The sequence below is a fragment of the Triticum urartu genome, chromosome 6 (genome assembly GCF_003073215.2).
Source record: "Triticum urartu cultivar G1812 chromosome 6, Tu2.1, whole genome shotgun sequence".
Lineage (NCBI taxonomy): Eukaryota > Viridiplantae > Streptophyta > Magnoliopsida > Poales > Poaceae > Triticum > Triticum urartu.
In genome coordinates this window covers 10,923,894-10,951,802 of record NC_053027.1, presented here as the reverse complement: position 1 = coordinate 10,951,802, position 27,909 = coordinate 10,923,894, and the positions used below count along the sequence as shown (strand labels likewise).

Genomic DNA, 27,909 nt, shown 5'->3' with positions numbered 1-27,909 from the left:
ATTTGCACATACATGGAACTCAGCATGCTTGTACCTCATGCAGTAGCGTAGAGCACAATTTTTATGTTGGTATATATAAGCTGTATTCGTCTATATGAGTTTTTAAATTGTATACCATGCTGAATCTAATCACACTTGCACATCCATTAAACCCAGGATGCTTCTTTGCCGCCATATGAAGAGTTCATAAACGGATTAAACACGCAGCAAAGGATGTACATCCAGTTGATAGGACTGGGTGGACTTCTCAAGACACCTAGCATCAAAATTAGACGTGTAATCTGCCTGGCCATCGCTAATTCATATGATGCGGAGCAGGATGCCTTTATCATCAATGGGAGACCATGTAGGATCACACTAGAAGATGTAGCGCATATAACAGGCATGCCCTGCCATGGGAAGAAGCACGTCCCTTCAAATATTGATGATAATATGGAGTTGTGGAAGAAACTGAAAGACCGTAATGACACCAAAATAACTTTCAAAGGATTGCTAGCCAAGATGAAAGTCGACAGCACACCAAATTTTGTCAGGCCATTTGTGTTGTACACCATAGGCAAATATGTATGCCGAACAAAAGAGGAGTATGTGGATAACAAATATATTGGGATTGTTAGAAACGTTGAGACGATAAAGGGCACAAATCTTAGACAGCTAACGCTTGACTATCTTATGGATAGCGTGAAGAATTTTGTAAATGGTGAGGCAATTCTGGAGAGGAATCTACCACTGCTGCAGGTAATTCGTAGTAGTACAATTATCAGTTACCTAACATACATTACATAATTTACGGGAATGTTTGTAAACTGCTTTTGTTGTCATGCAGACATGGTACTACGAGAAGTTCAGAGTGCACCAATTGGACTCTAGCATCTCGTATGAATCAAGGTTAAGGCCGCTGATCCAGAACTGGAGCGACGAGAGGTTGACAATATAATCCAGAATAATTATCTGGGAGTTGGAGAGGTAAAATGTCAGCACATTGCCTGGATTATGTAACATATATATTTTCTAAATCATACTAACGACACTAAACTACGGTATGTTGAGGACCTGATGAGGCCTTTCATTCCAGCACCAGATGGTACTCTGGCCAAACCGAAGACGGGCGCTCACGTAAATGAGTTACATAAGGCACAAATATATATTGTAACATTCCAACTAGTATGAATTTATATGATTCTAGCTGTTTCAAAGTCTCAGATTAAGGTACTTGTCGGACGTGTATTGACTGATTTGCAAGAAGTTGCCTCCCTCGTGCGGGAGTCCGGTACAGAACAAAACCATAGGATGTGCACCCTTGAAAAGAAAATGGATGAGTGCCTTAGGCGTACCCGTACAAATGGCAAGCTCACGGAGGACCTCATCAAAGAATTGACGGTAAGCCTAGAATTATGAGATTAGTATATATAATTGGAAATTTACGTGTACAAGTTTTTTTCTAATTTAGTTTACTATCAAAACACCCCAGACTAACATGTATTTTTTAAAGAAAAAACACGATGGAATATTTCCAGAAGTGGACGACATACATCTATCTGACCTTGGGGCACCTTCACGCCCAATGGAGGCCTCTGTTGAGAATGCTGAGCAGGCTTCTGACCAGGGGAAACAAAAGGATGTCACGGAGGTCGATGCTAAGCACGATTGTAAGCAGGGAATAAAAAATGATGACATGGAGCCCCCCATGAAGAACCTTGATGAAGATTTTGACGTATGCATGTTAACTTAATTATGAAACAATCATTGTCATTTCAGAAATAACATTTGATCTTCCACGTACAGGATGAAGCATTCGAAAGAGCTGCTGCAAATATCAAACGGGATCTCAGTGGTATTCATAAGCTTTTGAAAGAGGTGGATGATATCCAGGGAGCTCCTAGTTTTGATAAGCAAATGCATTCCAAAGCCACCACAAGCCTTGAAGATTTCCAGGTGATGCACATTTTACCTATAATTGAGCAAGAATCTGCTAAAGGATAACACACAGTTTATTTCGTCTGACAGAATCCATTCAACAGACGGAGTAAGCAGCACTCTGTGAAGGCTACGGGATCGCGAGATCCTGAAGAGCCCCGTGCCTTCACAGATGATGACAGCCACGATGAATCCTTTGAAAAGCAGCAACAAGTAAGTGTGGTTGGATCGACGCCACCAAATCATGGGGGCGAAAAGAAAAGGGTGGTATTGCAATTATTTAAGAATGACGAGTATGCTTCGTACGACACTGAGAAGAAAAAAAGGAAAAAAAGACTCCATCAGAGTGTACAAACGATTCCAAGGACACGAACAGTAAAAAGAGGAAAATCGGCTCTAGCAACTTAAAAAAGAGGTCAGAAGTTCCTGAAACCCAGAGGGACCAGCTAGACATGGTTCGACAGGATTTCATGGCGTCACTGATCAACACTACAAATCGTGAAAAACAAATGGTGTTAGTTGATGACATTGTCGTGCTATCAAAGCATTTGCAATGCCTCACCCATAAAGATGAATCTGAAGATGGCGTATGGTTGGGTGACGAAGTAAGATAGTATTTCACAAATTTGTTTATGAAGTTTCATTTTTGTACAATACAATTAACTTGATTATTGTTGTAGGTGGTTGATGCTGCGATCCAGCTCATGCGTAATGATCAACCAATTGACACAAGGGACGGCTAACTGGTTTACATTGAGAGGGTGGCCGGCGTCGCTAAGCTCGAAAGAGATGGTAGGATAGAGGAGTGCTACGAGGACGCTTTGGCACGCATTCCTCGAATAACACAAGGAACCACCTACCTGAAACATGATATGGTATATTAAGCTGACGTAGAACAAAAAAATTTTATTACTATGCACGTTGATCTAATTATCTGTGCACTTCAGGTTTTCCTACCTACGAAAAGTTTATACACCCACTGGTTCCTTGTGGTTGTAAACCCCATAAGGAAGGAGATTCAGGTTCTTGATTCACTTTTTCACTATATGATACCCAAAGAAATAAATAACGTGGTGAGAATTTCAACATATTTAATTATAAGAAAGGATTTAACATCGTATGTAAGTATTAGTCGTAGGCAACTTCTCATCCCATTGGGCTTGCAGGTACGTGGGATGGAAGCACATCTGAGAGCAGCGATGCGAGTCAATGGGATTGAAAGCAATGCATGGGAAGACATTAACGTGACGCAATGGCCAATACGGAATATTAATGTGCCAAAATCCGATGAGACGTCAGTCAACAATATTAGCTTTTGTTTTTGTTTTAGATTGTTAATATCTGAAATGATGATCTAACAACATAAAATGTTGCAGTTCTTGTAGTGCACTGTACATGCTGAAGAACATCGAATTATTTATGGGAGTAAAACTAAGGTTGGAATATAACGAAGTACGTAAAGTAACACCTAAAATTTTGTCATTTTCTGAAACATATGGAACGATACTAACATATCCTCGCATGCAGGCCTACATCGACAAATTCAGAAGAGAGCTACCTGTTGTGCTTGTCGATTCACCCTACAACAAAATGAACTACGGGACTAGGTTCAGGCAGTACCATGCTAGGCAATCGGATGCAGCTGCGGTTGAAGACGACGAGGATGCAAGCAGTTAGTCCAGCATTGTGGTTCATTCTTACATGTGGAGTGTACACTTGGCCATAAAGCGATAGAGTAAGGTGTGGTTGGGTTTTAGTCCCGAAGAAGGTTTCCTAGCCGTGTTATTAGTCCATTGCACATGAGTCAAGTTGTAAAACTTCAATAATATTGGTTACTCTATTTTGCTTGAAATAAATTTGGTCTCTACGGGATCTCGTAGAAATCTATATTTGCTTTTTACTACCATGTGACAATAATGGTGCCTGGGGCAACCCTAGAAGAATAATGGATTATGATATGTCTATTTTCATACGAGAGAAAAATTTATTAAAGCATGAGCATAGCCTCACAACAGAAGACAAAAATACTGCCTGATTCAACACACAATCCCAGCTATGTCTCGTAGGCAGGCCGCAAAGCCAAAAAAATAGAGCATAGGATAACAAGAGTAAAAGCACGTACCATAGAGGGGGCTCTGCAGGTGCTGCAACGCTGAATTGAAGCGATCACCTTTAGGAGCACGATGGTGTTGCCATGGTACATCCATCCTGCCTCAGGGAATCACATAGCATGTTCTGTCATAGCCCTGCAAAACAGAGGAAAAATTACTACTTGTACTAACCTTGTCAACTGTGTGCATGTAACAAATGTTGGACATAACTAAACACGGAAAAATGAAATGCAACATATGGAAGAATCGAATGCTCATTCCTTTCTCTCTGCTTTTTGCGAGGACCATTACTCTCCCTTTAACAAGGCTAAAACATCATAATAAGACTTAACAGCAATCTTGAAAAGGTAGATATCTCACCTATCAGCCAAATTGAAAGAATACATGTTGAATGCAACGATTGAACATTCGTAGATCAAGCAGTCGGGGGTGGACGAATGGGGCTGGCCGTCGAGGCCGGCGGCCGGCTTCATCTAGTCCCGCAGAACATGATCCATACCCAACCACCTTGCCATCGGACGAGATGCATGGCCAGATAGAAGCTGCAACCATGGCTGAGAAATGATATGTAGAAGACGCAAACAACCAATTGGGGTGTGGAAAAGAGGTTGCCTATAACCTTGTGGCTATAGGCACCCGCATGAAGAACTGGGAGGTGGGACGGCGCCGACTCTTCACCGGCGGCCGCCGCGGGGAGGGCAATGGGCCTCCTCTCGTGTTCGTTGAAAATGCGATGCGAGATCGCGAGGGAATTGGGGTGGAGGAAGGGAAGGGCCGCGACGCGCGGCTAGATCCTGCCGGCGACGAGGGAGGCAGGGGCCGCGACGAGCGGCTAGATTCTGCCGGCGACGAGGGAGGGAGGGGCCGCGACGAGCGGCTAGATCCTGCCGGCGAGGATCAAAACCGTAGCGGCGGCGAGGCATAAGCCCTAGCAAACGGGATAAATATTGAACCGAAAATAGCCCTCAGATTCATACCGAGAATACCCTCGAAATATTTGGGAGGGAAAATCAGATCAGTTCGAAATATTTTTTCTCCCAAAAATGCCCCTCGGGGTTTGATATAATACACATGACATCAGTGTATTGCATCGGATCTGGACCGTCGATTTCGCTCCGGCGGACGGTCCATATCGTCCGGATGCACTGTAAAATGACTCTATCCATTTGGGGGAAAGACACCTCCTCCTTATTGGGGAGAGGTACCTCGTCTGAACTGGAGACCCTCGAGATAGTGTACTGCAGTGACCTTAGGGAGGTCATCTTCCCTTTGGTCCCTGAGCTGGAAGAGCACGATAAAATTCTAGAGCTTCTCGAACTGAGTTGCATCCACCTGCACGAGCTCCCCAAGCTGCAACGCATCTGTGGGCACAGGATATCCGCGCCAAAATTGAAGACCATCAAGATCAGGGGTTGCTAGAGCCTCAGGCGTCTGCCAGCCATTGGACCTGACACCAAGCTGCCCAAGGTGGACTGCGAGAAGGAATGGTGGGACAACCTTGAGTGGGATGGGTTGGAGAAGTACCACCACCCTTCCCTCTACGAGCCAAGCCACTCTGTGTACTACAAGGCCCAGCTGCCCAGAGGCACCATACTCAGGTACGCTTTACATCTAGTTCTATATATTTGTGCGTATGTTCCTCAGTATGTAGCTAATAAGCCTACTCTTGTGCTGAACCTTGTTACTGCTCTCTTCTTTTCTACATAAAAAAGCATCCTTGTACTGTAAGTAGTATGTGTGGTTAATCAGTCGTACATAACTGAACCTTGTTCGTTTGTATGCTGCAGGTAATCAATCTCTTCTGTGGTTAGTGTTGAGCTTCTTTCAACGCAATATGCATGATCATCAAGCATGCAGTGCTACCTCCTACACAACTAAAGCTTTCCTGCCGTGTGACTCTGTGCATTGCCTTGCTTCCTGCTTGATTGGTTTGTGGTGTACTCGCTGCATATGTATTGCCTTGGTGTGGCGGTGTGGCTTCCAGATTGATTTGATCTGATTTGGTTTGGTTTTGGCTTGATCATCTTTGCTCGAAGCTCTTGAGCAACTGAGCAATAAATCAGAGTGGCCATTCAGCTTCTACAGCGTGAACTCCTGAGCTGTCACATAGCTGCATGCTCACTATGTGTGTGTGTGTGTGTGTGGGGGGGGGGGGGGGGGGGGGGGGGCTTGTTACGGTATGCAGTGGCGGAGCCAGGATCGAAGCAAACCCCGGGCCAAAAAAATTCGACGAGATGGAAAGTCTTTACCGCCTATAAATACCGTAGTAGCACCTCATATATACCAAAAAAAAATAACACATGCGAAAACATACAATATGGCTCAGTTGCATGATAGATCTAGAATTTAAACGCAATGCCTACGGATTCTTAAACCTGCCAAGCTACATGCTACATCCTATAGTATGAATAAGCTTTTTTGCATTAAGAAAAAAACATCCTTTTTGTCAAAAGAAAACACACTTCACTTGAGTACGTACATTAGTAATGGTTTACCTGAAACAAATATGCCGGAAGTTCTTCACTTGAGTACGTACATTAGTAATGGTTTACCTGCAGCTTTTTGGCACCTTGCACATTGTCAAGCAAACAACTCCTGTGAAGAAAATGAACATACTGAATACAAGAAATCTGTTCAATTTAAAGCAACAGAAACGAGCAGATCTTAGACAGAGCTGTGTGCACATCAGTTTGAACCAGCAAATGCAATGAAATATGAAGAATAAATCTTCAGAAATACGTTCAAGTTCTCACAATCATATAATCATACTGGTCAATACGCTCACTCGAGAACTTCCCTAGCGCTGGAGCAATCTGTCCAGAAGGGCGACGGGGCAACGCGCTGGCAGCCCAGGAGAGGCGGCCGCCATGGCACGCATTGAGGAACGGGGTGTGGTGGCAGGGGGTCACGGGCAAGGGGGAGCACTGGTGCAGGTGAGGGACGGCTGGTCGGGGAGCAGTAGATCGAGTTCACGGCCGCTCGTCTCACGAGTTAGGTCAAGGCCGCTCCTTGTGCGTGGAAGGAAACTGGGAGGACAGAAGACGAGACCACGTTTTCGGCCCCTTCGTGCGTGGGGGGCTAGAATCAGAGCCCAGCTCGAATCCTAGGTAATTTGGCGTGAAACAAATTTCTCACGCCCCGGGCCTGGGCCCTGGGTGCCCGGGTCGTGTCTCCGCCCCTGACGGTATGGGTATGTGGACTTATTGCGATTTGTAAGTGTAACCGATGGTGGTGATGATTTTTGTTTGTGGTATATATTGTTTATTATGAATATTCAGCTATGTGCCGATTGATTGTAAGTTGGGATGTCGTTTTTGCCCGGCCAGTTTTATTCTCCATTGTTCCATCCCTGTACTTGTACTTGATCTACACTCTTAATTTGTATGCCTTTTGTGTTTTCTGGTACAGTATTTCCTTTGCCCAGGTACATATCGTCTGGCATGTGTGTCTGTGTGGTAAGCTCATCCACCATCCTTCAGAGAAAGTGTGGGAAACAAATATATAGCATTACCCTTTTTGACTTGCAGTTTGAGTAATTCAAACAAGACTAGCTAGCATATAAAATCTTGATGCTTTAATTAAATTATTAATAAGAATGTTGCTGGACATCTGAGGAGGATTATGTTCTGGCCTGAAATTTATCAAGGTGTATGTGAAAGTTAATTCTCTCAAGATTTTCCTTCTTCCCAACTAGTCTATATATACTTTCTATTCTTTAATAAGGATGAGGAGGCTGTTATTCTTATTTAGTAGAATAACACCTCTTGCCCACTAGATTGTCGTGGAGAAACATCCTCGGCCTAATAAGCATCTCACCGACCCTTATACAGAGACAGCAGACAGGGCTCGCATTACTGTCCTTGATGAGAACTACGTGTATACAATTCCATTTCTTGGTGTTTTAGTACGGCTTTGTGCAACCCAGAATCAGGATGCTCCTCGATTGGGCTCACTCAGAAGACGAGAACGTTGTTAAATTAGTGGCTCGTGATCCTGCAGCTTTGTAATTTTTTTGTCTCCATCTTATTCCTGCAGCTAGCGAACGAGTAGAAGCAAAGGATTGATTTCTTCTTTTCATCAATTTGGCCTCTACGGAGGAGAGGCACCATTTGCACATCCACATACTGATCAATCCCTGCAGCAACATAAGCAGGGACAAACTAGTGCAAGGCTACAAGTCCAACCACATACGAGTAATTTAATGGACTCCAAGTACAGAGGTATGGTTGTAGCAAAGAAAGCCTTGGCTCAGTGGTTGGGCATGCGGCTGTGCAGCCTAACGACCCGAGTTCAATTCCTAGAATTGACAGGTGATGCACAGGGGTTTTTCCCCATTTATTGAGGATCAAGTTTGGTGTGTGGTGGAACCACTCATTTAAAAAAATTTAACTTTAATTCCTAATAAAACAGAGGTTGTTCGTATTGAGCAGTTCAGGCCTATCTGTCTTTTTAATGTAAGTTTCAAAATCTTCACCATGAAATCCACACGAAAAAACTAGACAGAGGTCAAATGGCCCTTCCTTCAACAGGCTTTGCGTATGACAGGTTTTGATCAGACCTGGAGACACTAGGTAGACTCTTTCATGCAAAAAGGGAGTGTTGGGATTAAAGTGAATGATGATATAGGTCACTACTTCCAAACACACAAAGGCTTGAGGCAAGGAGATCCGATGTCACCTATTCTATTCAACATAGTGGTCGATATGTTGACAATTCTTATAGGAAGGGCTAAGGAGGCGGGCCAGGTAGGTGGCCTCGTCCCGTACTTAGTTGACGGAGGTGTATCCATCCTACAGTACGCTGATGATACTATCATCTTCATGGACCATGATTTGGCAAAAGCGTACGATAAGGTCAAATGGCCCTTCCTTCAACAGGCTTTGCGTATGAAAGGTTTTGATCAGACCTGGAGACACTAGGTAGACTCTTTTATGCAAAAAGGGAGTGTTGGGATTAAAGTGAATGATGATATAGGTCACTACTTCCAAACACACAAAGGCTTGAGGCAAGGAGATCCGATGTCACCTATTCTATTCAACATAGTGGTCGATATGTTGACAATTCTTATAGGAAGGGCTAAGGAGGTGGGCCAGGTAGGTGACCTCGTCCCGTACTTAGTTGACGGAGGTGTATCCATCCTACAGTACGCTGATGATACTATCATCTTCATGGACCATGATTTGGCAAAAGCGTGAAACATGAAGTGTTGGGGAACGTAGTAATTTCAAAAAAATTCCTACGCACACGCAAGATCATGGTGATGCATAGCAACGAGAGGAGAGAGTATGATCTACGTACCCTTGTAGATCGACAACGGAAGCGTTGACACAACGTAGAGGAAGTAGTCGTACGTCTTCCCGATCCGACCGATCCAAGTACCGTTACTCCGGCACCTCCGAGTTCTTAGCACACGTACAGCTCGATGACGTTCCCCGGGCTCCGATCCAGCAAGGCGTCGGGGAAGAGTTCCGTCAGCACGACGGCGTGGTGACAATGATGTTGTTCTACCGGCGTAGGGCTTCGCCTAAGCACTGCAACGATATGACCGAGGTGGAATATGGTGGAGGGGGGGCACCGCACACGGCTAAGGAACGATCACGAAGATCAACTTCTGTCTCCTAGGGTGCCCCCCTGCCTCCGTATATAAAGGATCCAAGGGGGGTGCGGCCGGCCCTAGAGGAGGCGCGCAGGAGGAGTCCTACTCCTACCGGGAGTAGGACTCCCCTCCCTTTCCTTGTCCAAGTAGGAGAGAGGGAAGGAGAGAAGGAAAGGGGGGGGGCGCCGCCCCTCCCTCCTTGTCCAATTCGGACTAAGGGGAGAGGGGGCGCGCGGCCTGCCCGGGCAGCCCCTTCCTCTTCTCCACTTTAGGCCCATGAGGCCCATTAACCCCCCGGGGGGTTCCGGTAACCCCCCGGTGCTCCGGTTTTATCCAAAACTTCCCCGGAACGCTTCCGGTGTCCGAATATAGTCGTCCAATATATCAATCTTTATGTCTCGACCATTTCGAGACTCCTCGTCATGTCCGTGATCACATCCGGGACTCCAAACTAACTTCGGTACATCAAAATGCATAAACTCATAATAACTGTCATCGTAACGTTAAGCGTGCGGACCCTACGGTTCAAGAACAACGTAGACATGACTGAGACAAATCTCCGGTCAATAACCAATAGCGGGCCCTGGATGCCCATATTGGCTCCTACATATTCTACGAAGATCTTTATCGGTCAGACCGCATAACAACATACGTTGTTCCCTTTGTCATCAGTATGTTACTTGCCCGAGATTCGATCGTCGGTATCCAATACCTAGTTCAATCTCGTTACCGGCAAGTCTCTTTACTCGTTCTGTAATACATCATCTCGCAACTAACTCATTAGTTGTAATGCTTGCAAGGCTTATGTGATGTGCATTACCGAGAGGGCCCAGAGATACCTCTCCGACAATCGGAGTGACAAATCCTAATCTCGAAATACGCCAACCCAACATCTACCTTTGGAGACACCTGTAGAGCACCTTTATAATCACCCATTTACGTTGTGACGTTTGGTAGCACACAAAGTGTTCCTCCGGCAAACGGGAGTTGCATAATCTCATAGTCATAGGAACATGTATAAGTCATGAAGAAAGCAATAGCAACATACTAAACGATCGGGTGCGAAGCTAATGGAATGGGTCATGTCAATCAGATCATTCACCTAATGATGTGATCCCGTTAATCAAATAACAACTCTTTGTTCATGGTTAGGAAACTTAACCATCTTTGATTAACGAGCTAGTCAAGTAGAGGCATACTAGTGACACTCTGTTTGTCTATATATTCACACATGTATTATGTTTCCGGTTAATACAATTCTAGCATGAATAATAAACATTTATCATGATATAAGGAAATAAATAATAACTTTATTATTGCCTCTAGGGCATATTTCCTTCATGAAGCTGGTGTTATGCATATTCAAACAATTGACCGGGTTAAAGATTAACTTCCACAAGAGCGAATTGTTCTATTTTGGAAGAGCTAATGATGACCAAGATGCGTACAAACAATTGTTCGGGTGTGAATTGGGGGCTTTACCTTTAACTTATTTAGGTATACCAATTCACCATCGTAAGCTGACCAACAGAGAATAGAAGTGCATTGAGGATCGATTTGAGAAGAAACTGAGCTGCTGGAAAGGCAAGCTGATGTCATACCGAGGCCGACTAATTCTTATTAATTTGGTCCTCACGAGCATGCCCATGTTTCTCCTCTCCTTTTTTGATTGGAAATGTTTTATAGTGGATCATTTTGCCCAGGGCAAGCAACAGATTTGGGGATCATGGTAGTACCTTTGTTTATTTTGCTTGTCAAAGTAGAACAAAAACCATGCCTGGACCGGATTGGTTTGTGATAGTACTATTTATCAAATTTGGAACATGTTACGACTTCTGATAACTAATTCGTAGCATTTTGTTTGTGTAGTTGTGATCAATAAATGCGCAGAATTTTCTCACCGATGAGGCGGTTTAGTAGTGTATGGCTCCATCGATGTATGTTTGTGTGTGTGTTCAGATATTATCCGTGCTTTGTAAATTTCTTCCCCGAATCCTATTAAGTGTTTGGATTCTCAAACCAAATTCTATTAAGTTCATATACAAAATTTGTTGGTTGTCCTGCACTAGTACAAGTAAATGAAATTTGTGTATTACATCTGTTGTTGATTTTGAAAGTTAATGCTCTCTAATGTTCCTATATTTCCCTCTGATAAGAAAAATGAAAGAGGAACAAGGGGACCATGAAGCATACCAAAGTGGTGGTTAATCGTTGATATCCGGTGCGACAATGAGAAGGGCTCAACCTATTGGGGAACGTAGTAATTTCAAAAAAATTCCTACGCACACGCAAGATCATGGTGATGCATAGCAACGAGAGGGGAGAGTGTGATCTACGTACCCTTGTAGATCGACAACGGAAGCGTTTGGTTGATGTAGTCGTACGTCTCCACGGCCCGACCGATCAAGCACCGAAACTACGGCACCTCCGAGTTCTAGCACACGTTCAGCTCGATGACGATCCCCGGACTCTGATCCAGCAAAGTGTCGGGGAAGAGTTCCGTCAGCACGACAGTGTGGTGACGATCTTGATGCAGTACCGTCGCAGGGCTTCGCCTAAACACCGCTACAATATTATCGAGGACTATGGTGGAAGGGGGCACCGCACACGGCTAAGAATATGATCACGTGGATCAACTTGTGTGTCTAGGGGTGCCCCCTGCCCCCGTATATAAAGGAGCAAGGGGAGGAGGCCGGCCGGCCCTATAGGCGCGCCAAGGAGGAGTCCTCCTCCTAGTAGGAGTAGGACTCCTACTAGGAGGGGGAAAGAAGTGGGGAGGGAGAGGGAAAAAGGGGGGCGCCGCCCCCCTCTCCTAGTCCAATTCGTACCAGGGGGAGGAGACGCGCGGCCCACCTTTGGCTGCTCCTCTCTCTCCACTAAGGCCCATATGGCCCATTACTTCTCCCGGGGGGGTTCCGGTAACCCTCCGGCTCTCCGGTTTTCTCCGAAATCACCCAGAACACTTCTGGTGTCCGAATATAGCCGTCGAATATATCAATCTTTATGTCTCGACCATTTCGAGACTCCTCGTCATGTCCGTGATCACATCCGGGACTCCGAACTAACTTCGGTACATCAAAACTCATAAACTCATAATACAACTGTCATCGAAACCTTAAGCGTGCGGACCCTACGGGTTCGAGAACAATGTAGACATGACCGAGACACGTCTCCGGTCAATAACCAATAGCGGAACCTGGATGCAAATTTTGATCTGCAAATTTTGATATATTATATGTATTTTTATGAATTAGGATGATTTAGTTATGATTTTTTCAAGTTTGAAAATTGCCCTATAGTGCCGGTTTGTGTCTCCAACCGGTACTATAGGTCAGACCCCTTTAGTACCGGTTCATGGCACGAACCGGTACTAAAGGTTAGACCTTTAGTACCGGTTCGTGCCATGAACCGGTACTAAAGGTGATCGTGGGGCCCCGGCCTGACGCCAGCCAGCCACCACCCCTTTAGTACCGGTTCGTGCCATGAACCGGTTCTAAAGGTTCAACACGAACCGGCATTAATGCAAATCCGTTCGAACCGGCACTAATGGTACCATTAGTACCGGCTCAAATACAAACCGGCACTAATGTGCTTCACGTTTGACCCTTTTTCTACTAGTGTATTGTACTCCCTTGCTTAACACAGTGTAGGGTATACAATAGATCTGGTACACAGCATGGCATACTTTATAGAACCTATGTATGAGGCATAGGGAATGACTTTCATTCTATTTCTATCTTCTGCCGTGGTCGGGCTTTGAGTCTTACTCAATTTCACACCTTGCAACACAGGCAAGAACTCTTTCTTTGACTGTTCCATTTTGAACTACTTCAAAATCTTGTCAAGATATGTACTCATTGAAAAAACTTATCAAGCGTCTTGATCTATCTCTATTGATCTTGATGCTCAATATGTAAGCAGCTTTACCGAGGTCTTTCTTTGAAAAATTCCTTTCAAAAATTCCTTTATGCTTTCCAGAAAATTATACATTATTTCCGATCAACAATATGTTGTTCACATATACTTATCAGAAATGTTGTAGTGCTCCCACTCACTTTCTTGTAAATACAGGCTTCACCGTAAGTCTGTATAAAACTATATGCTTTGATCAACTTATCAAAGCGTATATTCCAACTCCGAGATGCTTGCACCAGTCCATAGATGGATCGTTCGAGCTTGCATATTTTGTTAACACTTTTAGGATTGACAAAACCTTCTGGTTGCATCATATACAACTCTTCTTTAAGAAATCCATTAAGGAATGCAGTTTTGTTTATCCATTTGCCAGATTTCATAAAATGCGGCAATTGCTAACATGATTCGGACAGACTTAAGCATATATACGAGTGAGAAAATCTCATCGTAGTCAACACCTTGAACTTGTCGAAAACCTTTTTGCGACAATTCTAGCTTTGTAGATAATAACACTACTATCAGCGTCCGTCTTCCTCTTGAAGATCCATTTATTCTCTATGGCTTGCCGATCAACGGGCAAATCCATCAAAGTCCATACTTTGTTCTTATACATGGATCATATCTCAGATTTCATGGCCTCAAACCATTTCGCGGAATCTGGGCTCATCATCGCTTCCTCCTAGTTCGCAAGTTCGTCATGGTCTAGTAACATGACTTCCAGAATAGGACTACCGTACCACACTGGTGCGAATCTCACTCTGGTTTACCTACGAGATTCGGTAGTAACTTGATCTGAAGTTACATGATCATCATCATTAGCTTCCTCACTAATTGGTGTAGTAGTCACAAGAACAGATTTCTGTGATGAACTACTTTCCAATAAGGGAGAAGGTACAATTACCTTATCAATTTTTCTACTTTCCTCCCACTCACTTCTTTCAAGAGAAACTCCTTCTCTGGAAAGGATCCATTCTCAGCAACGAATATTTTGCCTTCGGATCTGTGATAGAAGGTGTTCCCAACATTTTCTTTAGGGTATCCTATGAAGATGCACTTTTCCGATTTGGGTTTGAGCTTATCAGGATGAAAAAAATTTCACATAAGCATCACAACCCCAAACTTTAAGAAACGACAACTTTGGTTTCTTGCCAAACCACAGTTCATAAGGCGTCGTCTCAACGGATTTTGATGGTGCCCTATTTAACGTGAATGCAGCTGTCTCTAATGCATAACCCCAAAACGATAGTGGTAGATCAGTAAGATACATCATAGATTGCACTATATCCAATAAAGTACAGTTATGACGTTCGGACACACCATTATGATGTGGTGTTTCAGGTGGCGTGAGTAGTGAAATTATTTCACATTGTTTTAACTGAAGACCAAACTCGTAACTCAAATATTTTACCTCTGCGATCATATCGTAGAAACTTTTATTTTCTTGTCACGATGATTTTCCACTTCACTCTAAAATTCTTTGAACTGTTCAAATGTTTCAGACTTATGTTTCATCAAGTAGATATCCCCATATCTGCTCAAATCATCTTGTGAAGGTCAGAAAATAATGATACCTGCTGTAAGCCTTAATATTCATCGGACCACATACATCAGTATGTATGATTTCCAACAAATCTGTTGCTTGCTTCATTGTTCCGGAGAACGGCGTTTTAGTCATCTTGCCCATAAGGCATGGTTCGCAAGCATCAAGTGATTCCAAAATCCCATCAGCATGGAGCTTCTTCATGCGCTTTACACCAATATGACCTAAACGGCAGTGCCACAAATAAGTTGCACTATCATTATTAACTTTACATATTTTGGTTTCAATATTATGAATATGTGTATCACTAAGATCAAGATCCAATGAACTATTTTCATTGGATGTGTAACCATATAAGGTTTTATTCATGTAAACAGAACAACAATTTATTCTTTTACTTAAATGAATAACCGTATTACAATAAACATGATCAAATCATATTCATGCTCAACGCAAACACCAAATAACACTTATTTAGGTTCAACACTAATCCCGAAATTATAGGGAGTGTGTGATGATGATCATATCAATCTTGGAACCACTTCCAACACACATCGTCACTTCACCCTTAACTAGTCTCTGTTCATTCTGCAACTCCCGTTTCGAGTTACTACTCTTAGCAACTGAACTAGCATTAAATACTGAGGGGTTGCTATAAACACTAGTAAAGTACACATCAATAACATGTATATCAAATATACTTATGTTCACTTTGCCATACTTCTTATCCGCCAATCACTTGGGGTAGTTCCGCTTCCAGTGACCAGTTCCTTTGCAGTAGAAGCACTTAGTCTTAGGCTTAGGACCAGACTTGGGCTTCTTCACTTGAGCAGCAACTTGCTTGCTGTTCTTCTTGAAGTTCCCCTTCTTTCCTTTGCCCTTTTCTTGAAACTAGTGGTCTTGTTAACCATCAACACTTGATGTTTTTCTCGATTTCTACCTTCGTCAATCTCCGCATTACGAAGAGCTTGGGAATCGTTTCCGTTATCCCTTGCATATCATAGTTTATCACGAAGTTCTACTAACTTGGTGATGGTGACTAGAGAATTCTGTCAATCACTATCTTATCTGGAAGATTAACGTCCACTTGATTCAAGCGATTGTAGTACCCAGACAATCTGAGCACATGCTCACTAGTTGAGCGATTCTCCTCCATCTTTTAGCTATAGAACTTGTTGGAGACTTCATATCTCTCAACTCGGGTATTTGCTTGAAATATTAACTTCAACTCCTGGAACATCTCATATGGTCCATGAAGTTCAAAACGTCTTTGAAGTCCCGATTCTAAGCCGTTAAGCATGGTGCACTAAACTATCAAGTAGTAATCATATTGAGCTAGCCAAAAGTTCATAACGTCTGCATCTGCTCCTGCAATAGGTCTGTCACCTAGCGGTGCATCAAGGACATAATTCTTTTGTGCGGCAATGAGGATAAACCTCAGATCACGGATCCAATCCGCATCATTGCTACTAACATCTTTCAACACAATTTTTCTCTAGGAACATATCAAAATAAACATATGAAAGCAACAACGCGAGCTATTGATCTACAACATAGATATGCTAATACTACCAGGACTAAGTTCATGATAAATTAAAGTTCAATTAATCATATTACTTAAGAACTCCCACTTAGATAGACATCCCTCTAATCCTCTAAGTGATCACGTGATCCAAATCAACTAAACCATGTCCGATCATCACGTGAAATGGATTAGTCTTCAATGGTGAACATCATTATGTTGATCATATCTACTATATGATTCACGCTCGACCTTTCGGTCTCCGTGTTCCGAGGCCATATCTGCATATGCTAGGCTCGTCAAGTATAACCCGAGTATTCTACGTGTGCAAAACTGGCTTGCACCCGTTGTAGATGGACGTAGAGCTTATCACACCCGATCATCACGTGGTGTCTGGGCAAGACGAACTTTGGCAACGGTGCATACTCAGGGAGAACACTTCTTGATAATTAGTGAGAGATCATCTTATAATGCTACCGTCAATCAAAGCAAGATAAGATGCATAAAAGGATAAACATCACATGCAATCAATATAAGTGATATGATATGGCCATCATCATCTTGTGCTTGTGATCTCCATCTCCGAAGCACCGTCATGACCACCATCGTCACCGGCGCGACACCTTGATCTCCATCGTAGCATCGTTGTCGTCTCGCCAATCTTATGCTTCTACGACTATCGCTACCGTTTAGTGATAAAGTAAAGCATTACATCGCGATTGCATTGCATACAATAAAGCGACAACCATATGGCTCCTGCCAGTTGCCGATAACTCGGTTACAAAACATGATCATCTCATACAATAAAATTTAGCATCATGTCTTGACCATATCACATCACAACATGCCCTGCAAAAACAAGTTAGACGTCCTCTACTTTGTTGTTGCAAGTTTTACGTGGCTGCTACGGGCTTAAGCAAGAACCAATCTTACCTACGCATCAAAACCACAACGATAGTTTGTCAAGTTGGTGTTGTTTTAACCTTCGCAAGGACCGGGCGTAGCCACACTCGGTTCAACTAAAGTTGGAGAAACTGTCACCCGCAAGCCACCTCTGTGCAAAGCACGTCGGGAGAACCGGTCTCGCGTAAGCGTACGCGTAATGTTGGTCCGGACCGCTTCGTCCAACAATACCGCCGAACCAAAGTATGACATGCTGGTAAGCAGTATGACTTATATCGCCCACAACTCAGTTGTGTTCTACTCGTGCAAATAACATCAAACCATAAAACCTAGGCTCGGATGCCACTGTTGGGGAACATAGTAATTTCAAAAAGTTTCCTACTCACACGCAAGATCATGGTGATGCATAGCAACGAGAGGAGAGAGTATGATCTACGTACCCTTGTAGATCGACAACGGAAGCGTTGACACAACGTAGAGGAAGTAGTCGTACGTCTTCCCGATCCGACCGATTCAAGCACCGTTACTCCGGCACCTCCGAGTTCTTAGCACACGTACAGCTCGATGACGTTCCCCGGGCTCCGATCCAGCAAGGCATCGGCGAAGAGTTCCGTCAGCACGACGGCGTGGTGACGATGATGATGTTCTACCGGCGCAGGGCTTCGCCTAAGCACTGCAACGATATGACCGAGGTGGAATATGGTGGAGGGGGGCACCGCACACGGCTAAGGAACGATCACGAAGATCAACTTCTGTCTCCTAGGGTGCCCCCCTGCCTCCGTATATAAAGGATCCAAGGGGGGTTGCGGCCGGCCCTAGAGGAGGCGCGCAGGAGGAGTCCTACTCCTACCGGGAGTAGGACTCCCCTCCCTTTCCTTGTCCAAGTAGGAGAGAGGGAAGGAGGGAAGGAAAGGGGGGGCGCTGCCCCTCCCTCCTTGTCCAATTCGGACTAGGGGGAGAGGGGGCGCGCGGCCTGCCCTGGCAGCCCCTTCCTCTTCTCCACTTTAGGCCCATGAGGCCCATTAACCCCCCGGGGGGTTCCGGTAACCCCCTGGGGGGTTCCGGTAACCCCCCCGGTGCTCAGGTTTTATCCGAAACTTTCTCGGAACGCTTCCGGTGTCTGAATATAGTCGTCCAATATATCAATCTTTATGTCTCGACCATTTCGAGACTCCTCGTCATGTCCGTGATCACATCCGGGACTCCGAACTAACTTCGGTACATCAAAATGCATAAACTCATAATAACTGTCATCGTAACGTTAAGCGTGCGGACCCTACGGTTCGAGAACAATGTAGACATGACTGAGACAAATCTCCGGTCAATAACCAATAGCGGGCCCTGGATGCCCATATTGGCTCCTACATATTCTACGAAGATCTTTATCGGTCAGACCGCATAACAACATACGTTGTTCCCTTTGTCATCGGTATGTTACTTGCCCGAGATTCGATCGTCGGTATCCAATACCTAGTTCAATCTCGTTACTGGCAAGTCTATTTACTCGTTCTGTAATACATCATCTCGCAACTAACTCATTAGTTGTAATGCTTGCAAGGCTTATGTGATGTGCATTACCGAGAGGGCCCAGAGATACCTCTCCGACAATCGGAGTGACAAATCCTAATCTCGAAATACGCCAACCCAACATCTACCTTTGGAGACACCTGTAGAGCACCTTTATAATCACCCATTTACATTGTGACGTTTGGTAGCACACAAAGTGTTCCTCCGGCAAACGGGAGTTGCATAATCTCATAGTCATAGGAACATGTATAAGTCATGAAGAAAGCAATAGCAACATACTAAACGATCGGGTGCGAAGCTAATGGAATGGGTCATGTCAATCAGATCATTCACCTAATGATGTGATCCCGTTAATCAAATAACAACTCTTTGTTCATGGTTAGGAAACTTAACCATCTTTGATTAACGAGCTAGTCAAGTAGAGGCATACTAGTGACACTCTGTTTGTCTATATATTCACACATGTATTATGTTTCCGGTTAATACAATTCTAGCATGAATAATAAACATTTATCATGATATAAGGAAATAAATAATAACTTTATTATTGCCTCTAGGGCATATTTCCTTCATGAAGCTGGTGTTATGCATATTCAAACAATTGACCGGGTTAAAGATTAACTTCCACAAGAGCGAATTGTTCTATTTTGGAAGAGCTAATGATGACCAAGATGCGTACAAACAATTGTTCGGGTGTGAATTGGGGGCTTTACCTTTAACTTATTTAGGTATACCAATTCACCATCGTAAGCTGACCAACAGAGAATGGAAGTGCATTGAGGATCGATTTGAAAAGAAACTGAGCTGCTGGAAAGGCAAGCTGATGTCATACCGAGGCCGACTAATTCTTATTAATTTGGTCCTCACGAGCATGCCCATGTTTCTCCTCTCCTTTTTTGAGGTTCCTGTCGGAGTCCGGAAGAGACTAGATTTTTATCGATCATGTTTTTTCTGGCAGAGTGATGAGTTAAAACGAAAGTACAGACTTGCTAAATGGGATATAATTTGTAGGCCGAAAGACCAAGGGGGTCTAGGTGTTGAAAACCTGGAGGTGAGGAACAGATGTCTTCTTAGCAAGTGGTTGTTTAAGATTTCTGTTGAGACGGAGGCCACTTGTGCTCAGATCTTGCGTAACAAGTACCTTCACTCTAGAACCTTGTCCCAGGTGACAGTGAGGCCATCTGACTCGCCTTTTTGAAAAGGATTGATGAGAGTTAAATCTCTCTTTTTCAATAGGACAAGATTCATAGTTGGAAACGGTACCGCTACGAGATTCTGGGAGGATACATGGCCAGGGGAGACGCCCCTGGCACTCCAATATCCTTCTCTGTATAGCATTGTTCAGCATAGAGATGCTTACGTTGCAACAGTACTGCAGTCTACTCCGCTCAACATTCAATTTCGGAGGACACTAGTAGGAAACCGTTGGGAAGCCTGGCTCAATTTTGTGAGAAGATTGATGGATGTTCAGTTGTCTCAACAGACCGATCAGTTGTGCTGGAAACTAACTGAGAATGGAGAGTTTTTGGTTAAATCCATGTACTTGGATGTTATCAACTCTAGCGCGATTCCCCGAACGAAACATGTTTGGAAAGTCAAAGTACCTTTGAAAATCAAAGTGTTTATGTGGTTTGTACATAAACAAGTTATCTTAACTAAGGACAATTTGGCAAAACGCAATTGAACAGGTTCCACAAGATGTAGCTTTTGCGACCAACATGAATCAATCAAACACCTCTTTCTTGATTGCCCTCTGGCAAAAATTATGTGGAGGACGATTAACATAGCATTTAACATTACTCCTCTGAATTCTATCACCACGTTATTTGGGACGTGGCTTGATGGGATAGATTTCGACACAGCGAGACACATTCGTGTAGGAGTATATGCTTTATTATGGGCAGTTTGGAACTGCAGAAATGATTTGGTCTTTAACAGAACAACACATATTTATTTTTCTGCAGGTTATCTTTAGAGCCACTGCGTTGATCCGTATGTGGTCGCTACTCACTCCGACGGAGGCTAGGAAGCGTTTGGTTACTGGATCTACCCGATGGGAGATGGTAGCATGGGATATTTTCAACCGGTTTGGATGACGGTCATGTAATAGGATAGACATTTAGTGTTTCTATTTTTTTTATGCCAGCCGGTTGTGGCTGTTCTATTACTGTTTTGCTCTTCGTGAGCCTTTTTTGTTATTTAGTTAAGACTTGTGTTAGCCCTTTTGCTTATTAATAATCAAGGCCAAATGCATCGTTTTGATGCAGAGGCTGGGGCGAACCCCCCTTTTTGAAAAAGGGTCATAGATGGCTTGAAGGATGGTACAATTTTTCCAGGAAATGAGAAATAAATAGGGATAATAGCACCGCAGGTCCTTGAACTTGTCCTTCATGCGATAGTTTGATCCTTAAACTTAAAAAAGTGGATTATTTGGTCCTGAAACTTGTTCTCAAGGTGCACATTTGGTCCTGGGCTAATCAACAACAGCCAAGTGAAGCCAGCTGGGCCGAGCCGGTCAGCACCGCAGTTTTTGCATTTAGCCCCTTTCTGTTTATCAAAATTAACCCATGGGATACCTTTGCTGGAGTGGATAGCTAGCTCTCTGTAGCCTCGCCTCGACGCACCCATGCCATCTGCTCGACGGCGGGGACGCGCGGAGGGACACGTCGGCCGAGGTGCCTAGGCTCGGCTGGGGGCGGGACGGTGGCACCATCGCGTGGCGGCAAGAAGACGGCCGGGAGGTACTCATCGGTGTGGCACGCGAAGGTGGAGCGGCTGAAGTGCCTCACCAGCCTCTGCCTGCCCTGCAAAGACCAACGGCTCACGGTGCCGTCGTGAGGTTGACGAAGGCGTACCCCTTGTTGCTGCAACGCTGCCTGCTTTAATTTGCACGTTGCAAAACAGAAGAAGATCGCGTAGGCTCCACGACAGCAGCCTGCCTGCATTACCTCGTGTGCGATCTCCGCATGCCGTTGTACCTCCCGTGCCGCCTCACCATCCCGGACATCACCGCGCACCGCTGGTCTCGGCCCTGCGCCGTGGCCTTGGCCGCGCCGGCGCCCGTGCTCCTCGCCACGACGCACAACCTGGCGAAATCATCCTCGCGCCACGCCGCCACCACAACAGCGACGACCACGCGATCGTCCTCGCCGGCAGCGTCCTTGGCCTCCTCCTCGCGGCCCTCGCCGCGGCCACAACGGACGACGCGTCCCCTCCCCACGGGCGCCCGCGTGCCGTGGCTGACGGTGGGGTTCCTGATGAGCGTACTCTGGGGCTCTGGGCATACACCCCGGCGCGCGAACTGGTGGCGCTCCTGGTGGCCATCGGGTACCGTACATGGTGGGCGCGACGGTGCTGGCATGCGGAGACTCGTTGGGCGACCTAGTCTCCAACGTGGCGGTGGCGACGCACAGGGGCCACGATGGCGCGCAGATGGCCGTGTCATCCTGCTGCGCCGGGCCGCAGTTCAACACGGTGGTGGGGCTGAGGCTTTCACTGACGCTGGCAGCGGGCGCAGAGTACCTGGCGCCGTTCACGCTCCCGGCGGACGCAGCGGTGTACGAGACGGTGGAGTTGCTGTGCACCGGGCTGGAGTGGGTGCTGGTGGTGGTGCCGGCGAGGGGCATGCGGCTCGACCAGGTGCACGGGGTGGGCCTCATCGTCATCTACCTCACCTTCTTCGGCGTCCGCGTCCTCGACAGCCACGGCCTCTGGTCCGAGTAGCGACGGCAGCAAACAGAGGAAGCTGCTCTGCTCCCGTCAATGGCGACCACTGTCCACTGATGTACGTAGATGGAGGATGATAGTTGATAGTTCAGATGCTTGTACAGTCGTAGTAGCACTAAGCTGGTACTATAGTATTAGCCTGTAGGCGATTACCGATGGATTAGTTAGTGGTGTAATTGTTTTGCTTGTTTTGGTTGGCATCAAGATGATTTCCCCACGAGCTGAAATCGATAAACGAGAGGGAGCTAAATGCAAAAGTGCGGCACTGACCGGCTTGGTCCAGTTGGCTCCACTTGGCTGCTCATGATTGGCTCGCAACCAAATGTGCACCTTGAGGACAAGTTGGAGGACCAAATAATCCACTTTTGCAAGTTTGAGGACCAAAACATCACATGCAAGACAAGTTTCAGGACCTGCACTGCTATTACCTCAAATAAATAGGAGTGTTGGCATTCAGCTTGCGTAGCATGAGCTCCTGAGTGCTCACGTCACTCTCGTGCTCCGTCTCTATGTGTGAGTGTGTTCTCTTTGAATTGGTATGGATTTCCAACTATGGTATGGTACATGAGTGTGTAATTTTGTAAGAGTAAAAGATGATGGTGATGATTTTGTAATGTGGGTTATTGTTTAATACGTTGTGGTATGCACAGTCAGCTACGGACTGAATGTGATTTGTAAAAAAAATGATGATGGTGAAGATTTTGTGTGTGATTTGTGCAACGGTTATAGTTTGGCTATAAAATTTTCCATCACTAGCTTTTTTTTTTTGAGAATCACTTGTAGTATTTCTTTTTTGAGACAAACTTGTATACCTCGGTATGCTTGGGCTGGGCCATCAACAACCAATAGAATGTTGGGAGCGAACGGTGGGCTGAACCATGCCGGGCCGTGCTCCTGCGCCATGTCCACCCTCAAGAGACGGTCGTCCTCTTCTGAAAAAAAAAGAAGACGGTCGTCCGGTCAGGGCCACGGGCGTCAGCGCACTCCGGCGTCCCTCTCTGCCGGCGGCCGGCGGCGCCGCATCCCGGCAGCCCCCATAAGCAAGTAGTACAAGACTCGCCTCTGAGCTGAACCAATCCCCAGAAATGGCGACCAAGCGGCCGGGCCGGCACGGGCGCCGGCCGACGCTCCACTTAGGGCGGGCCTCTCCTCTGCTCCGCAGGGAGGACCAAGGCCAGCAGGAAACCTCTGTCCCTCCGGTAAGTAGGAATCTTTTACCCAGAACACAATGCCACAGAAGTGAGGTGTTCGCTGTTCTAGCTGCTGCTACAGATCTATTGGGCTCCAGTTCAGTTACTAGCACTTGCCTCCCTCACCATTTTGTTATTTCTATACAGAAATTACTCACCAATTCACCAAGGAAAATTCGCTAGATTTTTGTTGTGCTCCATCCTGGACTCTAAGAAAGCAATTACAGCCACATTACAAGTTAACTGTTCAACTGTATACTGTGATCTTAAAACATTTTGGGAGTACTGCCACACGCTTCGTCGGTGATGACGCTTGGAGACTGACCTCTGCTGTTGTACCGACATTCTAGAATGCAACTTTAACCGAAGTTGTTCAATTAATGAGCAGCAAGATCGTCCATTGAGCGGACAAGCCTTGTAACCTTTTATCTTTATATCCTGCAAATAATTATTATTTTCTGTCTTTTGCAAAAGCAAAAGATAATCATCTCTAGAAAAGAGAAAAATGAAAGTAAAAGATTACAGAACTCTACCTCCTGGAGTAATCCAGTATCAGGGATTCTCTTCTGTCCTGTTCAATTTAACAACTTACACTCAGAGTGATTGTCTTACACTCTTTCAGCGTCAGGCATGTTTTCTTATTGTGGCCCCAGCTCAGCCTCTAAGAAAGCAATTGTTTACATCGTAAGCTACTCCCTCCGTCCCATAATATAAGAGCGTTTTTGACACTATGTGTAGTGTCAAAAATGCTCTTATATTATGGGACGGAGGGAGTAGATGTTTTAAAATATATGGTAAACCTTAAAGGAAGGAAATTCAGGTGCGTCTGTTTCTTTGTTCCACTTTGCTGATGTATTGTAGTACTAATTTCTATCTCGGAGGATAAAATGGGTTTTGCTGTATGTACTAAATCTGGTCAGATGGTTTAGAACAAGGATATATGTAGATGGTGTGCATCAAGAGTCGGTAACAGGCTCGCATGTTCGAGTACGAGGGTCACCATTTTTAGTTGCAGGTAGTTTGCATACAATGTTTCGAGAAGTGTGTGAAGCATTTTCTGATTTATACAGGAAAATGTTAAGCAAGTTAGCCTCACACCACCTCCATAGAGAAAGAGAGTAGGAACTCTTGTGATTAGGACTCGTATAGGAATCCATGTAGCACATGTCTCCAATCATCCAAATTGGAAATGCAAGTAAAACCCAAATTCAGATGCTCTACTAGAGAGTTTCTTCAATTGGGATGTCTTGAAAGACACAAAAGTTGTTCAACTAGCAGGAAAATCCAATAGTGAACACTGACCAGACAGTCTAACAATCTTTGATCTTTATCTTTTTATCTTGCAGCTAGCTAGACACAAGCAAAGGGTTGATTTCTGTCTTTAGCAAAGCATAAGGCAATCGTCCTGTTTTTCTCTGCACTTTTTTCTTTCCGATATTTCTGTAAACAGGTTGCTTATGTTGTAACTTGAGAATATGATACTTCTTACTATATGTGATAGATACAGTCATCAGAATGTATAAAAATTGCATGCTGATGTTTAGTACATTCAGAGTGGCTTCACAATTCTAGATAGTGTCGATATTATATGGAGGTACTTTGCTTAAAGTTTCTAGTAGTGTATGAAGCATTTTCTGATTTGTGTAGGTAAGTTAACTAGTTAAGTAAGCATGTCAGCCTCTCACATTACCTCCAAACAGAGAGCTGTTATCACTGTCAATAGGACTTGAATAGGAACCTGTGTAGCACATGAAAGTTATAAATAGGATTAGAGATATGAGTCAAATCCCTGAATCTAACTTGCATCACATTATTTTTCCTTATAATTATATAGGAATCCTACCTTACTGGAATTGCAATGCCAGCTACAAGCATACAATTTGTTTCTGTCTTTAGTGAAAGCAAAAGATAATCCTCACAAGAAACAGCAAAAAAGTAAAGCAAAAGGTAAGGAATAGTACTTCTTGCTTTTATTCTGTCTAAGGTATTTGTGCATACACAGAAGCACGAGGCACCCTAAATGTTTTATTGCAGCATGTAGCATGTCCTCTATTCCGCTCTCCGGTCTATCTAGCCAGCTTCTTGTGGTGTCTAAATGATCTATTTGGCTTCTTGTAGCTGCGTATCTCTACATAGTATCAATTATTTCTTCACCAAGGTATGTAAAGCTCAGCATATATAATTACACCTGTACTCAATCTGCATGCCTGCTTCTTCATAATTATGTAAGCTAGTTTTATCTGGATATAGATTTTGTGCACTCGAGCAAATGTGCCGTGTTTGCTATTTGACAAGAATAAAATAGTGAGTTTTGAAGCTTCAGAAAATTCCAAGAACAATCTCATGTAGATATTTCAATCGAGCAATTTTAACATGCTCCCTCTTACCTCCTCTTTTCACATGAGAGCCTATGTGTTTGCAAAGTTTCTGAGAAGACGAGTCTACACTAAAAAGACAATCATGAGAGGCTGAAAAACATATTTATGTGCTCGTTTTGTTATTTTTGCACAGGCCACCAAAATACAAAATTTTGCAATTAACTTGACTGTTGCACACAATACTAAATGATGTACACGTGCGATTATTATTATTTTGAAATTTTCTGGAAGCACAAGAAATATAGTTTTAGCAGGCTCAGGAGTGAGGCCATGGCGCCATGCTCAATTTTAGGTTATTGACATTTATTCATTGCTCGAGGGATTCACGTGGATTTTTTTTATTCTTTTTTATTACAGGAAATAATCCACTACTTCTCAAGGAATTCAGACGGATACTTGCAGTGAGAATACTGGTCGAGGATAACCTGGAAATAGAATTAATCTAGAGACTAGAGATTCCAGCATCTTGCGGTCTTGCCAATTCATCATGCGTACGGAGGTAAGTTTACACATACCGATCACTTTTCGTTATGCCTAGCTTACAAAATATTTAGATTATTCTATGCTGTGTGCATCGATTGTGGTAAAAATTTATTGTAAATAAATTGTTCTATATGCCACGGCTTTAATTAGTTAATTGCTGCATGAATGTGTAGCCTTGCCCATCACATCTTGTTTCATATATATACTGCTACTATGTATGTAGCTACTTTGAACTGGTGGTGATCACCGGTGGCTTCACATATCCATGCAGGTTATCAAGGCAGACACCATTGATGCGGCTGTTGAAGGAATTCTCAATGAACTCAAGGATACTGGTAGAAGAGAAAATTTCATCTACTTTGATGGCTGGGACGGGCTTGGGGCATCTACGGTGCTGCAAGTTGTAGCCCAACATCTGGCATCAAACAAGAAGACAAGACCTCCAGGACTGTTGTTTGAGCATGTCATCCACATTGACTGTTCAAAGTGGGAGAGCACAAGAGCAGTGCAGAGGGAAATCTCTATGCAGCTGAAGCTTCCCAGTCAAGTGATTGAGATGTTTAACAAGCAAGATGAGGAGGATGATTTCAGTGGAATTACTGATCAAGGCTCTCGCACGAAAATACCAGAGGTTGCGGCAGAGATCGAGAGGAGCATACAGGGCCGCAGGTTTCTGCTGGTTCTTCAGAATGGAGGGGATGAGGAGGTTAACATAGCTAACCTTGGTCTTTACATATACGGGTACTTGAGTAGCAAGGTGGTATGGACCTTCCAAGGGAGGTTCCGGATCGACTCCAAGATGAGAGAAAAGGTCATGAAGAAGAACACAACAGATGTTCTTCTCTCAGCTTCATGCTCTGAGCGAGATACACAAGAGTTGTGGTCATATCTACTTCGTGAAGAGGCTATACAAGTTGTTTGCAAGTATGGCATTGACCCTGCAATAGCTGTTAAATGCTTCTTGTATATGTTCACACTAAATTGCATCCGCGGCCATCATGTCGAAACTGAGTTTGATTTGGCTATACATACTTGCAACTATTGGATGTGTGATGGGATCATACAGAAAGTCACGGACATCAATGAAGCGTGGCAAGTCAG

The 27,909-nt window shown here is 44.4% G+C and overlaps 1 protein-coding gene and 1 pseudogene across 1 annotated transcript in view; both read left to right on the top strand.

The window, feature by feature from the left end:
- The first annotated feature begins 21,744 nt into the window (after positions 1-21,744).
- On the top strand, positions 21,745-22,754 carry LOC125516363 (annotated as a pseudogene).
- A 909-nt stretch (positions 22,755-23,663) lies between these two features.
- The window catches only part of LOC125516362, a 21,854-nt gene continuing 17,608 nt past the window's right edge, over positions 23,664-27,909 (top strand). The window contains exons 1-3 of the mRNA XM_048681833.1: positions 23,664-26,105; positions 26,683-26,824; positions 27,080-27,904. Of these exons, the coding sequence (XP_048537790.1) occupies positions 26,813-26,824; positions 27,080-27,904 (837 nt within the window). The 5' untranslated portion in view covers positions 23,664-26,105; positions 26,683-26,812. The remainder of the gene's footprint in view (positions 26,106-26,682; positions 26,825-27,079; positions 27,905-27,909) is intronic.